The following is a 16,670-nucleotide window of genomic DNA, read 5'->3' as shown; positions in this document are numbered from 1 at the left end:
CTGATACCAATTGTTGCGGATCGTGGGCACACCAGGGGACACTCACAAGCAAAAACACAAGAGTTTTAACGTGGTTCGGCAAACCGGCCTACGTCCACGGGAGCGATGTTGTTATATATCAACAAATGGAGGAGATTACACACTCTCAACTCACTATCTCTCTATATAACACACTCACTTACACTCTCTGACAAACAGAAAATAGCTCTCACTAGCTCTCTCTGTTTTGTGCCTTTCTCTCAGCAATGTGTTTTGCCATTTGCCCTGTCTACAACTCACCATCACCATTCCATTTTATACACCTTGGAGTAGGTGGGAGTGCCATTGGGTAGCCTCCATGCTTGACTTCGGCAGCCTCCTTCTTTGACATGGTTGGTAGCCTACTTCCTTGTTGACCAACCAAGGTGTGTTCACAAGACAATTTCCCCTTCACATGGGGTGAATTCAACAGAAACACCAAGGATCCTCTAGAGTGAAATTTTCCTAAAGTTTCCTAGAGTGCTACATTGTGTGGTTGAAATTTACTGGCAAGTCACATCAATTTTTCTGATGTGACTTACCAGTAAATCTCAACCAGACAATGTAACACTTTAGGAAACTTTAAGGAAAAACCACTTTAAAAGATCCTTGCTCGTTGTGAAAGAGCCCAATTGTTGTCAACTCCAACATGCCAAGAAAAGTACCCAAGCAATCCCTGTTGCTTAGCATATGAAACCTTGGCTGTGATACTCTGGATATCATCATATCCTATCCATGTTGTTCCAGAATAACAATAGTCCGAAACAACACTAGAATTGTACACAGTTGTGGCCTGGTTCTGGGCTATGAAGGCCTTGATCTCATTATAACCCATTGAGCCATCACCCGACCCGACGGGCCCTCTAGTCGGGGCATTAAACCCATGATCATTAGCATGCACAAGTTTCCATGCATATCCGTAAAACGGCAAACCAAACACCATATTCTGTGGGCTTAGCCCGGCCTGAATCCATGACTGGATCCCATAACTTCCGCTGACTGAACCCGATGGCGGGTCAAATAGTTCTGCTGGCGGCTTGGTCACTGTGGAATAATTGGGCGCATAGAAGTCGTAGGCCATTAAATTGACCCAATCACAGCTATTTGCAATCGGCTGAATAGGATAATTCACCCCATTAACCGTCGATGCATAGTTGACTGCTGCTGTCAACAACAGGGTCGGATTTCCAGTGGCGGCAGCTTCGGCTGCCACTGCAGACCGCCACTCGGTGAAGAGCAAGCCCAAATTGTTTATTTCGGAAGCGGATTGCGGGTATTCCCAATCAAGGTCAAGGCCTAGAAAGCCATAAGACCTAGCTAGCTGTATGGAAGAGTCAATGAAGGTTTTTCGGGTGGCGGATTGGCTAACCATGGAAGCGAAGGCGGTTTGGTCAGAACTTCCACCGCCGATTGAGAGGAGGGTTTGGACAGAAGGGTTTTTTAGTTGGACAGTGCTTGTGAATTGGGAAAATGGGGCATCGTCTGAGGAGGAAACTGTGACTTGGTTGGTTGTGGAATTTAGGTTAGCAAATGCACAAAATAGGTGAGTGAAGAGAGTGGAGTCTATGTCTGAGGCTAGAAAACCACTCTCTGGGAACCAATATGAAGCTTCAACAACTTGGGCGGATGAGAAATGGAATTGTAGAAAGAGAATAGGGCAAAAGAAGAGGCAAAGAAGGGTCTTGGAAGCCATTGGAGACAAGGGTGACTTTTCCCTGTTGGCTGATATCGTTTTGAAGGTTTTGGCAAGTTGGATTTTTTTTTTCTTTTTTTTTTTCTTTTTTTAAGTTTATAAAATAATAAAATTAATTAAAATAATTAATAAAATAAAATATCACATCAAATTTATAATTATTATTTTTTTTTTTCACAGACATCACATACAACTATAAAAAAATTTAATTATATTTTTAAATATAAAAATTTTAACCTATTAAAATAATCAAAAATTAAAATAACTTATTAAAATAACAATTTTTTAAACACCCACATAATTTTCAATTGATCAAATATTATCAATTAATAAAAATTACGAATGATATTAGATAAAAACCCCAAGTAGGATGACAAATCTTGTGCGAGTCTATTTGATGTCCGCCTAATCAAATTTATGATATTTTGGCTATTATTTGGCATGTGTTAGTTTTGGATTAAAATAGTTAAAAATAAAATAAAATAAGTTAAAAAATTAATAAAATAAAATATCACATTTAAATTATAATTATTTTATATTTTTTTTCATAAAAATTAAAAAAATTAAAAAACCTATCACGAGACTTTTTAACTCAAATTAAAGTAATCAAAAAAATTAAAAAACTAAAGGATTATTTGGGGTGTCTTAAATAAGTGCACTTTTTATCTTTTTGAACTAAAAAATTAAGGAAAAAAATATAGATATTTGGGTTAACTTTTTGACTTTTTATGAAAAAATGTGTAATAAAAAATTGTAAAAATTAATTTGTAAGAAAAAATTAAGATTGAAAATTGTGTAGCCGTAATTGTTAACTTTTAATAAATAATGTTAATTCTTTAACTTTTTAAATAATTTTTTGACTTTTTTAACTGTTTTTTCAATACGTCAAACTTGGCTTAAAATGTCATCTCCCATTCCAAAACGAAGGCTTTATTAGCCAATACCTCCTCCTAGGATCATCTTGGAAGCTATTGAAGATAAGGAGTGACTTTTCTCTCTTGCCATAAACAATTTGAAGATGTGTAACTTATTGTGCAATGATTACATCATCTTACTTTTATTACCTAACAATAAAAAATTACAAATAAAAATATATTAAAAAGGTCAAAAATTAACTTTTAATCTATTTGAAGTCGCATTATCTCTCACATAAAACAGTGAAAATAATCAAAAAAAAATTAAACAATCAAATTTTAACTATCTTCTCAAAACACTTCAAAATTAAATAAATGCATATGATTTCCTGTTAACTCAATTATATAGCCTCTAATATCATAAAATGAGATTTTTCATTAACTAATGATACAATGATTATCCAATATTATTGTAAAATATCAATAGCGTTATGCGTTAGGATCCTCTAGAGTAATATATCTAAAGTGATCTCCTAAAGTGAAGAGGGAGAGACAGACTCGTGTCCCACTCAGCCTTCCAAGGGCTGAGATTCAACTTCACCAAAACGACGTCGTTTTAGTGGATAAATTGGAAAAAAAAATAATAAATAAATTTTTCTTGTTCTGGGTTTCTTTCTTTTCATCGTTCCTGGGAAAGTTGTGAGAGAAGGGTTGAGAATTAGGGGTGTACACGGTCCGAATTGGTTCGATTCTGAAAAAATCCAAGAACCGAACGAATCCTAACGGTTCTATGATTTTGAGAACCAGACCAGACCGTTACACTTGTAAAACTGGACCAGAATCAAACCGAAAAAACGGTTCGGTTTCGGTTTGGTTTATGGTTCCAAAAATTTCTATTTACAAGAATAAATTGTTAATATTAGCAAAATAATTACTCAAACTAATTACATTTAACTCATGATAAAAACTAATAATATTAAGGCATTACTTAATATTACATATCTATACCATCTTAATATCATTAAAATTATAAAAAACCAATTACTAAAAATAAAACTTGATATTATATATTATATATATATCTTTTAAAATTCAGTTCAGTTCGGTTTGGTTCGAACTGCGATTTTTTCATAAAATCTATTAACTGAACCGTTTTTACGGTTCTCATATTTCTTAATCCGAAACCAAACCAATTCTTAATGGAACCGAACCAAACCGTATGATTACGTCTGGTTCGGTCCGAATTACCGGTTTGAATGGATTTTTGAACAACCCTACTGAGAATAAAACAAATGGGTGATGAGAATTTCAAAAAAAAAACATGGATAATGAAAAGAAATTGCAAGAAAATCAGATTCAGAAATAAGTAAGAACCCACTTAAAGATTCCAAGTAATTTAGAAAAGAAAAAGAAAAAAAAAATTAATAATAAAAAGTACACAATAACTCCAAAACTCCCCCCAATAACCCAATAATCAACAATCGCAAAAGCAAATTATGAAGAGAAATCTTCCAACAAACCCAAAAATCAAACAATCATATATAAACAAATACCCATCAAGATTGCATTTCCAGAATCTAACATAAAAACCCAAAATCAAGCAATCATAAAACATAAACAAATACATATATACCTATCAAGATTGCATTTTCCCGAATCAAACATAAAACCCACAATCAAACAACACATATCCAATTGGATAAACATTACCAGTAACATGGAAGACCACAGAGGACCCAATTCCATAGGAGGCCTTCAATTTTGTTTGCTTGGAAGCTCCAAAAGATCCTTGAAACGTTGTGAAAAAGACCACAAGAAACGATGAACAAAGTTCGGCGGAGGAGATCGGCCATGCCGGCGACGGAGGGAGGAGATCAGCCACCGGAGTTCGACGAAGGAAATCGGTCATGCCTCCTCTTCTTTCCTCTCAATCCTTTTCTCACTAACTCTTCCAAGAATGATGAATAGAAACCCAGAACAAGAAAATTTTGATTTTTTTTTGTTTTTTGTTTTTTTAATTTATCCATCAAAACGACGTCGTTTTGGTGAGATGGAATCTCAGCCCTTGGAAGGCTGAGTGAGACACGTGTCTCTCTCCCTCTCTTCACTTTAGGAGATCACTCTAGGATATTACTCTAGAGAATCCTAACGCTAATGTTATATGCACACACTACATCTAGAATGAATTTGAGCATCATTTCTTTTATATATATATATATATATATATTTATAATTAGATATCCAGACATTGGCATAAATAGTTTCCATCTTTGACTAATAATAAATAGAAAAGAACCCCTACATATCAAGATTGTACTTTCTTAGCAATGATAATTTTTGACATATTTGAGACTTTCGTGCAAGATTAAACTTCGTATTCATTATATCTACAATACATATTGAAGGGCTTTATGTATCCTGTATCATCAGGGTCCATAGAGAGTTTGGTCCACCGTTTCATCACATTCATTTGGTCAACCATTTCAAAAAGGATTAAAAAAAATAATATGTGAGTTGATTTTTTAATTATTTTAATATGCGGCTAAAAGTTTCATTTGGGATAGATAATACTAAAATAATTATGATTTTAATGTAATATTTTATCTTTAATTTTTTAATCTATGTTGTTATTTTGTAACTAAAATAATCTTTTAGTCCCAAAATTTGATACGCCAAGAGTGCATAATGTTGTTATAAGTTAGAATTTTTTGGGTAAAAACTATTATACAGATTAATTAATTTTGTAAGTATTTTTTATAATGTAATAATAAAATTTTAAATAATGAAATATGATGAACTACAATGATATGATAAGTGTCACTTTTAAGTTTAAAAGAAAAATTAATTTGCTAATTTGTATTGTTTTATTATTTATCGGCTTATACCCATGTGGTTCAATAATATAGTTTGGTGTAATTTTTTACAAGTTAAAAGTTAATAATTAAAAAATAAAAAGTAAAAAGCATCCCCTTCTAGTAATCAACTTTAATTACTTTATTTAAACTATTTTTATCTTTGAAATTATAAATACAAATTATACTAAATAATCTGACATATATTTTGCTAATATATATATATATATATATATATATATATATATATTATTACATCAATTGTTGGTCACTGCTCTTTTATTTATGCAGAGGATTGGGGTCGTTATTGGGTTTATTGTATACTTGTGACTATGGACTTCTTGTTACTATGGATTTCGTATGATATTGCAATAAGTACATCACCATATTTCACAAGATGTTAAACCTTTTTTTTTTTTTTTTTTGGTCTTACCTAATAGAAATAATGTTAAATTTTATTTTGAATTGACACAATAAAACTCAAATACACTATAAATCTCGATTAGGTCTCGTTTGTTAATTATATATTTTAATTAAAAAATTAAAAAAATACTATAAATTGTCATTTTTATTAAAAAGTTAAAAAATTAATAAAATAATATATTTTCAAACGAGGTCTTAATATATATGTAACCCCAAATATAATAGTCTGTCAAAAAAACTCTTTGATACTTAAATCAAGGATAAATTACAAATACACTCTTTAAGATTTACTTAAAATATAAATTGTCACATGTGGTTTAAAAAATTACAAATACCCCCTTATTAGAATTTTTTATTTAACAGAATTAACTAAAAAAATAAAATTCATAATTGATTTCTTATACAATAATAAAATTATCTAAATTATTAATTGAAACATATTTTTAACATCATTAAAAACTGTTAATTGACTTGATGATTTATTAATAAAAAGTGCGATTTATTATGAAATTAAAAATCTTAAGAGATGAAATGTAATTTTTAAAACTATAAGAGACGATTCGTATTTTAATCAAATCTCAATAGATATATTTGTAATTTATCCCTTAAATAGGTGATTGCAAGAGTACTCTCAATAAAATAATAGTAATTGTTAAAATGTTTAATAATTGTGTACGTTGCTTACTTTTGGAACTTCTTAGAGTGGATAAATATATTCTCATTAATGTCTTCGCTGATCTAGTTCACCCACTACTCGGAGTTGGCCAACCGAACTATCAGATAGTTTGGCTACTTGATCGGCAGCTCTTCTCAGCTATCTTGCTAAGTGTTTTACTCAACTATGCAGCGTGACAGTTCGAATTTTACGACCCATAATAATTTTTCATAAATTTTTGAATTTTTTATTTATAGAGGTAAAAGTCCATCATTTGAGATTTTTTTTTGAACTTGATCATCATTTGAGATTGGAAATCGACTTCTAGTCACAGTGGACCAAGCAGGGCCCCTCCGATGATTGTTTTCATTGGGTCGGAAAATTTTTTGTAAAAAATTACTGTTAAAATAGGAGTATTTATCCCTTGGCAATTCCAACTAATATTCAGACATCTAGACAAGATGAATTTGAAATAAAAGATTTTTTCAAGCTGGTATATCCAAAGAAATTTATACAGAACTCAATGGAGTTTGGAAAACTCACATTGTAGACAACAAGGTGAAATTTCGAAAACACATGGGAGTTCTGACCAACAAATTAACTGAGCAAACAGCTAAATGAAAAGATTTGTAAAATTTTTGTTTCAATATCCTTAAACAAATGAATTGGAATGAAGATTTTAATTTTGAAAAAATAAATAATTTTCTTCAGCTATCAGACCTCATATCAGATGAGTTTTCTGATCCGATTTTTGAACAAATAAAATAATTTGTCTTTTTGAAAAATAATTTTACTTCCAAAAGAAATTTTTATGTTAATCAAAAATCGAGTTGAGGATCACCATGATAAGATTAGACAAATCTTAGAACGATCTTATGATAAATTAAATTTTAAATATGAAATTCCCAAAATAATCATCATGGCAAATCATGACATGTGGTATTTTGAAGATATAGATTGGGGAATAACTAATCAAGTTATTTTCCAAATTTTAGATCCAATCCAATGGATAGAATATCCAATGATCATCAAAGCAATGCTCTCATGGGAAGTAAAAGGCTTCCGATTGAGCAAATATTTTACTTTTTGGATCTCCAGTATTGTTGGTTGGCGAGAACGATAACATTTTTTCCAACCATACCAGATTTGGTATCTTAAAGAAATTGAAGATTTTGAATTTGAAGATAATTATTAGATGACGATCACAGGAGAGAGTGATTGGAAAATATCCAAAAACTTTCTTTGACATAGGCTTTTTTGATTTTCCAAAGGCTAGAAGAAAAAGAAGTCTAACATAATAAATATATTAGATACAAAAAGCCTATCAACAATAATGACAAGGACTTTTTGAGTTCATATCTTCTGACTTCTATGGTTTTTTACAATTATATATGCTTCTATAATTATATGCTACAATTATATGCACTGTTTACCCTCCCTAGTTTTCAAAGAGACAGACTGTTATAGATAAGCTTCGGCTGAGCTGATTTGTCGTGTAGCGCCGGCTAAAAGGATTTGTCTAACTACTTTTCGCCTAATAATGCAGGTTGCTCCACATGTCCTAGATAAGGTTGGAGTCGATCAGGAGACAACTGCATGTGATAGTGGGGTCCACTATGCTTCCATCATGTTGATGAGATTGTGATATTCTTCATCAGTCTCTGATGGAGGAGAATCTAGATCCTGGCTGTATTGCTCATTCCGAAAATGTTCTACATCATCCGCGGTCATGGCTAGTTCTAACGGAAGATCCAAATTATTTCTCTTTTTTAAGATTTAATAGCATGTCAAGAGCCTCATTAATTTGTGTAAAAGACCTTTGATATGTTATGGGAAAATGGGTTACAAATAGTATTCTTCCATCTGTGACCATGAATGGCAATTTTTCTAAGCCATGGATGTTGGACGCTGCCTGTGAAACAGATATTAGACTGTCTATCCAATATTCTGTCAAAAAAAGTTTTTGGATATTTTCCAATCGCTTTCTCCTATGATCGTCATCTAAATAATCATTTTCAAATTCAAAAAAGAAATCAACAAGTGTTTCAAAAAAGAAAATTTATAAATGTTGCATTTCTAACGAAGAAGCTCACTATGCACCCGAATACCCAAAAAGGAAAAAAAATGCAAAGAAAATTATCAAAGTTCTTGAAGAACAAGATTTTGAAATAATATATGGTGAAGAAATTTTTAATGAAGAAAAAATCTTATACGAAATTTCTAGTGATGAAGAAAGTTCAGATGAAGAACTAATCTTTATGATGACTAATAATAATCAAGAAATATCTCAAGAAGCATATAGTATATCTCAAGAAGAATTACAGGCAATTCGACTTGAAGATGTAATCGGAGAAGAAAAAACTTTTACCGATGAAGAATTAGCAAAATTCAAAAAAAAATGCAAGAAATTGATGTTCTAGAAATTTATAGACTTTCAAAATTTAATTTCTTTTCAGCAAGAGTGTTTGAACAATACAATGGTAATACTTAAGCAAAATGGTCAAAAGAATGAAACATTTATATTCTTTTTTTTGATAAAAAAAAAAAGGTTGCAAGATGGAAAAAGAAATATCCTGAAATTCAATATATCCATATTGGATTAATTCAAGTAACCATAACAGCCTTATTTCGCTAAGGGATAGATACTCCTATTTTGGTAGTAATTTTTGACAAAAGATTTTCCAACCCAATGAAAGCAATCATTGGAGGAATTCAATCTAATTTGGCTAATGGAGTAGTTTGGTTTAATGTTAGACCAAATTTCTTTATTTCCGTAAATGATCCTAATCTTGAAGATACAGTCAAAATAAGAATTAAAACACAAGGATTAGGAATGAAATCAAATTTTCATGATTTGGCTATTCGTTGGAAGACAATTCACGAATTAACCAAATTTCCTGAAACAAAAACAAGATCAAATGATAATAAAATCGTTGAAATCTTTGAACCAAGATCACTTGACACGGCAATATAACCTCGTCTAATGAGTTGGAGGGATTTAGAAGTCCCTCAACAATGGTTAATCCAAGACCTAGTGGGACAAGGAAAATCTTCTAAAACAAAAAATCCTGCACAATTACAAATACAAGCATCAGGAAAAAAAATTTATATATTGAAAATACAGTTCCAAAAATTAAAAGATCAACTTCTATATTTGAAAAAGATTTTCCTAACAAATCATTTTCAAAATTAAGTATTGGAGAATCAAGTAATAATTCTAATCAAGAATCTATTACTTCAAACAATGTTCAAATTCCTATTTTCCCAAGAACAAGAAAACAAATTGAACATATTAAGTCTGCATATATGTATCATTTTCAAATAAAAAATGATGATATTATTTTTTCTCCTAGCAAAGGAAAAAGAAGATATACATATGTATTGGGAACATTTAATTTTGCAGGTTATAAACCCTATAGCCTCAGTGTTCTCATAGATACAAGAACTACTGTCAGCTCATGTAAATGGAATGCCATACCAAAAGAAAAATGGACATTAATGAAACATCCAATTTTGGTTACTGGAATTGATGGCAACTATACTTCCATATAATTCAAGGCTAAAAATATAGCTATTTGATTAAATGATAGCAAATTCATTATACCAAAAATTCTATGTTTTCCTTATATGCATGGAGATTTCCTTCTTGGAAACAATTATATATATAAATACCTTCCAATGCAAATACAAGAAATAGCCATTTCATTAAGCCTAAATAATGTCTTAATTCATATTCCCTTATTAGAACAACATAAATATATTTGCGATAAAGAGTTTGCGTCCGTGCCGCGTGATGATTTAACTCTTATCATTAAAACTATTGATGAATCACATTGGATTTATAAAATTCTAGAAGAAAATTTTAGTGAACATCCATTAAAACTATAGCAACGTAGCCTATGTTATTGTAGTTTAAAATTGAAAGACCCTAATGTTATCGTTAGAGTAAGACCAATGATCTATACTAGACAAGATAGAGATGAATTTGATATTTAACTCCAAGAACTTTTAGATAAAAAAATTAATTGAAGAAATTAAAAGCCCTCACTCTAGCTCAGCTTTTATGATAAGAAACCATGTTGAAATTAAAAGAGGAAAATTCCGAATGGTAGTCAACTATAAACGGCTAAATGAAAATTTAGAATTTGATGAATATTTTATTCCACGAAAAGATATTTTGATTAACTTAACAAGTGTGAGAAAATTTGTTAACAAAGCCGTTTTTTGACTTTTTTCAATTTCAGATTTTTCCCACTGTCTTAACCATTGCAACACATCTCCCCTGGAGAGTTACTGCAATATAATCAAGGAATTTTCCTTTGACTAACTATTTTTATAATTGGTAATAATGATGGACAAGGATTGTACCCAATCATCAATTGCTTGTTCCTGATCCTTAAATGGAACATAAGACAAGTCTAAGTAAGTATCATTTTGAGCTATTGGATACTTATGATTATTATCTTTTCTAGATATTGCTGGCTCAAGTGTAGGATTGGAGGTACTTCCAATGTTAGTATCATTTTAAACTTCATTTGTCTGAATAAAGTCAAAATTTTCTCCATCTCCCCACGTGCCAAATAATTCGGGATCAATTGGCTCTTCTCCCTTTCTTTTCCCTTTATTTATTTCTGGTGAAATATCTTGATCTAATGTTTCTTCAGATGAGAATGATTCATTATCATCATCATTAGTTGACATATTAATATTATAATTAAAGTGCTGTAAAAGGGTTTCATGTTCTAAATAAGTTTCTCTTATCTGATCTAGTAGCCTATTTCTTTCATCAATACCTAAATCTGGATCTTTATATAATTTTCTCTAATAATCCAATATTTCAACAATATTTTCATAGTCGGTCCTATTATAGGTATTGGTTTGAAGTGTCATAATACCTTCTGTACCATAAAATAGCCTAGGGATGTAACTATTTCCTGGACTATTCATTCAATAATTGTTTATGAAGGATATAGTTTCTAATTTTGTCACTAGATTGTTTATTTGATTTTTTGCTTCTTTATTTAAGTCGATATTTATTATAGAACTCAAATTGTCTATTTTAGATTCTATAGACTCAACTTTGGTTTCTGGATAATTTTGATTTATTTTTTGATTTTTATCTAATTTAGAAAACCAAGAACACATAATATCAATAATAATTTTTAAATTAGAACACACACTATTTATATTTGCAGACTCTTTAGTGATATGCAAACTATGATCATATTTATTGTTAACATTATTTTTTGTATTTCCAAAGCATATTATATCTTCAGGGTTAATTGCCATTATAGATTGTTGTTGGTATCTAAAACCCTCCTAGTGTATTATCTGGTGCCTAAAACCTCTCTTTATGATCTTAAAGACTTAATTATGGCCAATAGTCAAAAGATCTTAATGAGTATATGGGCTTTGACATACATTAAGTATATAGGTTTTACAACAACTATAAATGAAATAAATAATTATGAAGATACAAAATACAAATGATACACAACTAAAAACTAAGACAAATTTTTTTTTTTTTACTAACATAAAGCACACCATACACATTTATATATATCAAAATTTATATATAGATAGAAATACTTACTTAGTTTGATCTTGCTTTCAAAAGCTCATCACCAAGTTCTAATACCAATTACAAAAACAAAAAAAAGAAATGAGCTTTTTACTATTTTTATTATGGAGTTATGAAGTATGAAATTATGATAGAGAAGTTAGAGACAAAGTTAGAAGCACAAAGATGGAGAGAATTTACATTGTATATTCCGTTGGCTTCAAAGCCAATTTATAAACTACAACTTATATATACAAACAAAAAAGTCATCAAGCCTATCCATAGGCTTTTTTGATTTTCCAAAGTCTAGAAGAAAAAGAAGTCTAACATAATAAATACATTAGATACAAAAAGTCTTTCAACAATAATGACACGAACTTTTTGAATTCATATCTTCTGACTTCTACAGTTTTTTACAATTACATATGCTTCTACAATTATATGCACTATCTACCCTCTCTGATTTTCAAAAAGATAGATTGTTATAGATAAGGTTCGGTTGAGCTGATTTGTCATGTAGTATCGGCTGAAAGGATTTGTCTGACCACTTTCTGCCTAAATGCATAAATAAAAATAAATTAAATTAATTTAATATATTATTTATTTTATATAGATAGCATATTTTGTTTTGCAATCGATCATTTCACAAGTGAATGGAATAGTCATTTCACATTTTTTAAGTGGAATAGTCATTATTGTGAGAATGAGAATTCTAATGGGATAGTTGTTCCAATATTTTATTTGATGTATCAAATTTGTTAGTTTATATAATGTTTTCCAATTAAAAAAATACTATACAAATAATTTCTTAAGGGTTCGTTTGGGAAGTGGGTTAGTTTTTTTAGCTTTTTAGTTTTTTTGGCTATTTTAGCCTGAAACTAAAAAGTCTCGTTTGAGACGGACTTTTGGCTTTTTTGTGAGATGAAGAATATAATGATTATGGATTGGATGTGATGTTTTGTCTTATTAGACTAAAAAGTCTATTTTGTTTTTTGTGACTAAAATAGCTGAAAAAGTCACAAACTTGGCTTCCCAAACGAAGCCAAAATAAATTACACTAACCTCACATCAAGTTTGAGAAAAAATAATAAATTCTATAAGTTTGATATAATTACTTTAAACTCTCTTAAAGTTTTAATTCACATAATACGTAATTTCATTTTTATCAATTTTTCATTAGTTATACAGATAAAATGTCATATTTTTTTATATTAATATATATATATATATATATATATATTATCTTTGATTGTTTGCACTATTTTGCATTAATTTTGTAATCCCTTTAACCTTACTAAAATGGAAGTCATTGTAAGTACACAAAAACTATGAAATTATATATATTTTTTTTAATTTCAATAAAAGTTAATGTAATTTATCATTTTTTACAAACTAATATAACATAAAGTAATAAAGTTTTGATATTAAAAACTAACTCACAATAAATGAAAAATCTCTTAACAATGAGCCTGTTTGGTCTGACTTATTTTGAGCATATTATAGTTTTTGACTTTTTAAAAGCTATAACAGACTGTTTGGCTGAGCTTAAAGGCAGCAACTTCAGTTTCTATAACTTTTTTTTTTTATAAGGAAAATTCATTTGAAAATCAAAAGCAACTCCCAGCCACTTCCGTAAGTGGATTTACTCTTATACCACTATATATATATATATATATATATTGTGTGAGTGATTTTCCGACCACACTGCCAACTCAGTATTTAGCTTGAGAGCATTGGCAGAATAGATGGCGCCAATCTGACCTGCAACAGAAAGAGAAGATTTCGGCGGTGACTCGTCCACCCGGGGGCACTCCGATGATCAAGTCAGTACTCAATATCTCTCAAAGATAACCAATAGTGCTTAACTCACTAGACAGAATATCAAAAGCATACCTTAGACCTATGCGGGTGCCTCCCTTTTATAGCCAGCACAATCCTAGTCCCAATAGAAGCCTAGTTCTAATGGACTTAGGATTACTGCCAATCTTGGACTCCTAATAGAATTAGGATAAAACTCTCTAAGAGTCTCATCTTTACCCAAACTGAAGTCTTCTTCCATTCTAGAACTCTTGTCCCTTATCCGCTTTATCTCAAATTCCAGTATTATTGCAGAATATGTCAGCAGTGCCCCAAATATCTCGGCAAACATGATCTGCCCATGTAGTACCTCGGCTAACAACCTCGACCACGTGGACTACCCAAAAAATATGTCCCCACAACTGCCCCCTATGTTCTATTAGCTCGGCAAACTGAGGTGATGGAACCTATATTATCTCTTTCATCTAGCATGTCGACTAAGCTTGTTTCATCATTTTATTGCCGAAGTCAGAACTCGTCGGCTCAATATGACCCAGACCTATAGTCTGCTTTCATCAAGGCTTTGGAATCAACAACCAAATTCGTTCAAGTTTCTTAGCCGAAACTGTCCTTCTAGCCGAGGTATTTGTTTCATTAAATTAAGAACTTCAAGAGTTTTCTTCATGCGTATGAGCTGGCACGTACAAATTTTCAACCGTTTCTGCCGCGCATCTTTCCTCTACTGAGCCGTGTCTGATACGCGTCATTAAGTCGCCTTGCATCTGTGTATTTTGATTAAAATCTCTTCACTCTCTCCGTCTTTTCACTTCTGCATCTTCGTTTTTGTTTAAACTTTCTCTTTCAAATCCTCTATTGCTGCTTTTGCGAAACTATCTGCAACCAGTTTCACTCTCTTCTCTAGCGAGGCTTCTGCTGCACTTCCTTGCTTACGGCTACCGTCTGATCCCGACGAACTTTACTTTGGCTTCATTGCTTTACTCATTCATGTCTTTTGATCATTTAACCTGTATCTTGAATTTCACCATGTACTGAACATGTACTGTCTTTGTACCTTGTACTTTTTTTTTTTTTTTTTGGTTACTCAAACAATTTATTTTTCAATGTCAAGCCGAAGTGCCTTCTTTCCTTATTTGAATGCATTTTTTAACTTCTTATTTCAAGTGTTTTGAATGTTTGCCCTCTTCTTAATGCCTTGTATGATTCCATACTTAGAATACAATTTGCATGTCTTCAACATACACCTTAACTGTGCAATCTCCCCAGGTTAACATACCTCGGACAAAACTTTCGACCTTGCTTATCTCGATCTCGGTTTAACACTTGAAAACATTGTAACAAATATTTTCACAAGTGTTGTTTTTACTTCTTAAGACTTCGGTCTTCCATTATCTTCCAAGTCTTGGTAACATAGTCACCTCGGCACGTGTATAAATACTTCTTTCACTCATAGCCTTGGATTTAACTTCAACTTGTAAATTTTCTCAAAATTTCAACAAGTGTTAAATCAATCTTTTTTCTCGGTTTAACTTCAATTTGTAAATTCTCTCAGAATTTCAACAAGTGTTAAACAACATCTCGGTTTAACTTCAACTTGTAAACTTTTCTCAAGTTTCAACAAGTGTTAAACATCATCTCGGTTTAACTTCAACTTGTAAACTTTTCTCAAGTTTCAACAAGTGTTAAACATAATCTTGGTTTAACTTCAACTTGTAAATTCTCTCAGAATTTCAGCAAGTGTTAAACATGATCTCTGTTTAACTTCAACTTGTAAACTTTTTCTCAAGTTTCAACAAGTGTTAAACATCATCTCAGTTTAACTTCAACTTGTAAACTTTTTTCAAGTTTCAACAAGTGTTAAACATCATCTCGGCTTGTGAAATTCCAACTCCCAAGCATCATTCTTCAGTCTTTTGCCCCTTAATGTGAACTTAAGTTCCACTTGGGTTCTCATTAGGCACGTGGCTTTGACCTTGATATTGCTCTATGGGCAGGGGATCTGCCCCCTGCATGGCTTCCACATACTCCTTTGTGGAAAAAATTCTTTAACTTAGGCCAAGCTCTTCTCTTCTCGGACTTAATCATCTAAGCTGAGATCTTGTCTTCTGGGATCTGGGACTCCAGATCTAGAATCTGGGATTTGCTCACTTGGGCTAATCTCTTGTCTTCTCGTGTCCAGTATTATCTCGGCTTTGGTTCGGTGAACCATTTCTCTTCTCTTGTTTGGACGCCTTTGTCCTCGGCGTGTCTTCCTCGACTCTGGCATACTTTTCTATTCTGGCCATCAGCTCCTCCATACTTTTCGGCAATGTCTTTGCTAATGATTTTCGAAGCAGGCAGTCATCCTTTAAGCCGTTTTTAAACGACATGACCGCCACCTCTTGGTTGCATCCTGGTATTCGGTTGAACACCTCATAGTACCTTTTTGCATAGGCCCTAAGGCCTTCATCTTTACAGATCTTCAGAGCCATCAATGCATCCACCCTTAATGGCTGCAGCTTGTTTGTCACGAACCTGGCCACAAACATCTCGGCCAGGCCTTCCCAGGTCTTTACGCTTCTCTTCGGTAGTTTGTGAAACCAATCTGATGCAATCTCCCCGAACGATGAGGGGAACACTTTGCAGAACAACGGCTCGTTCCCACTATACAATGCCATTGAGTTTAAGTATAATCCAACGTAGAAGTTGGGGTCTGACTTACCATCGTATATTTGGAACCTCGGCATACTGAATCTCTTCGGCGCCTCAAATTTGTCTAATTCCACTGAGAAGGGTGTTCTCGATTTATCAAGGGAGGTTA

The 16,670-nt window shown here is 31.8% G+C and overlaps 1 protein-coding gene across 1 annotated transcript; it reads right to left on the bottom strand.

The window, feature by feature from the left end:
- Positions 1–616: 616 nt before the first annotated feature.
- LOC114284845 (class V chitinase) lies at positions 617–1,845 on the bottom strand. Its single transcript, XM_028227794.2, has one exon. The coding sequence runs from the start codon at positions 1,709–1,711 to the stop codon at positions 617–619; it is 1,095 nt and encodes a 364-aa protein (XP_028083595.2). The 5' UTR covers positions 1,712–1,845.
- Between the last annotated feature and the right edge of the window lie 14,825 nt (positions 1,846–16,670).

Source organism: Camellia sinensis, chromosome 5, assembly GCF_055761805.1.
Source record: "Camellia sinensis isolate YWXY chromosome 5, ASM5576180v1, whole genome shotgun sequence".
Classification (NCBI taxonomy): domain Eukaryota; kingdom Viridiplantae; phylum Streptophyta; class Magnoliopsida; order Ericales; family Theaceae; genus Camellia; species Camellia sinensis.
Note: the sequence above shows the minus strand (reverse complement) of the source record. Positions and strands in the feature narration are given on the sequence as shown.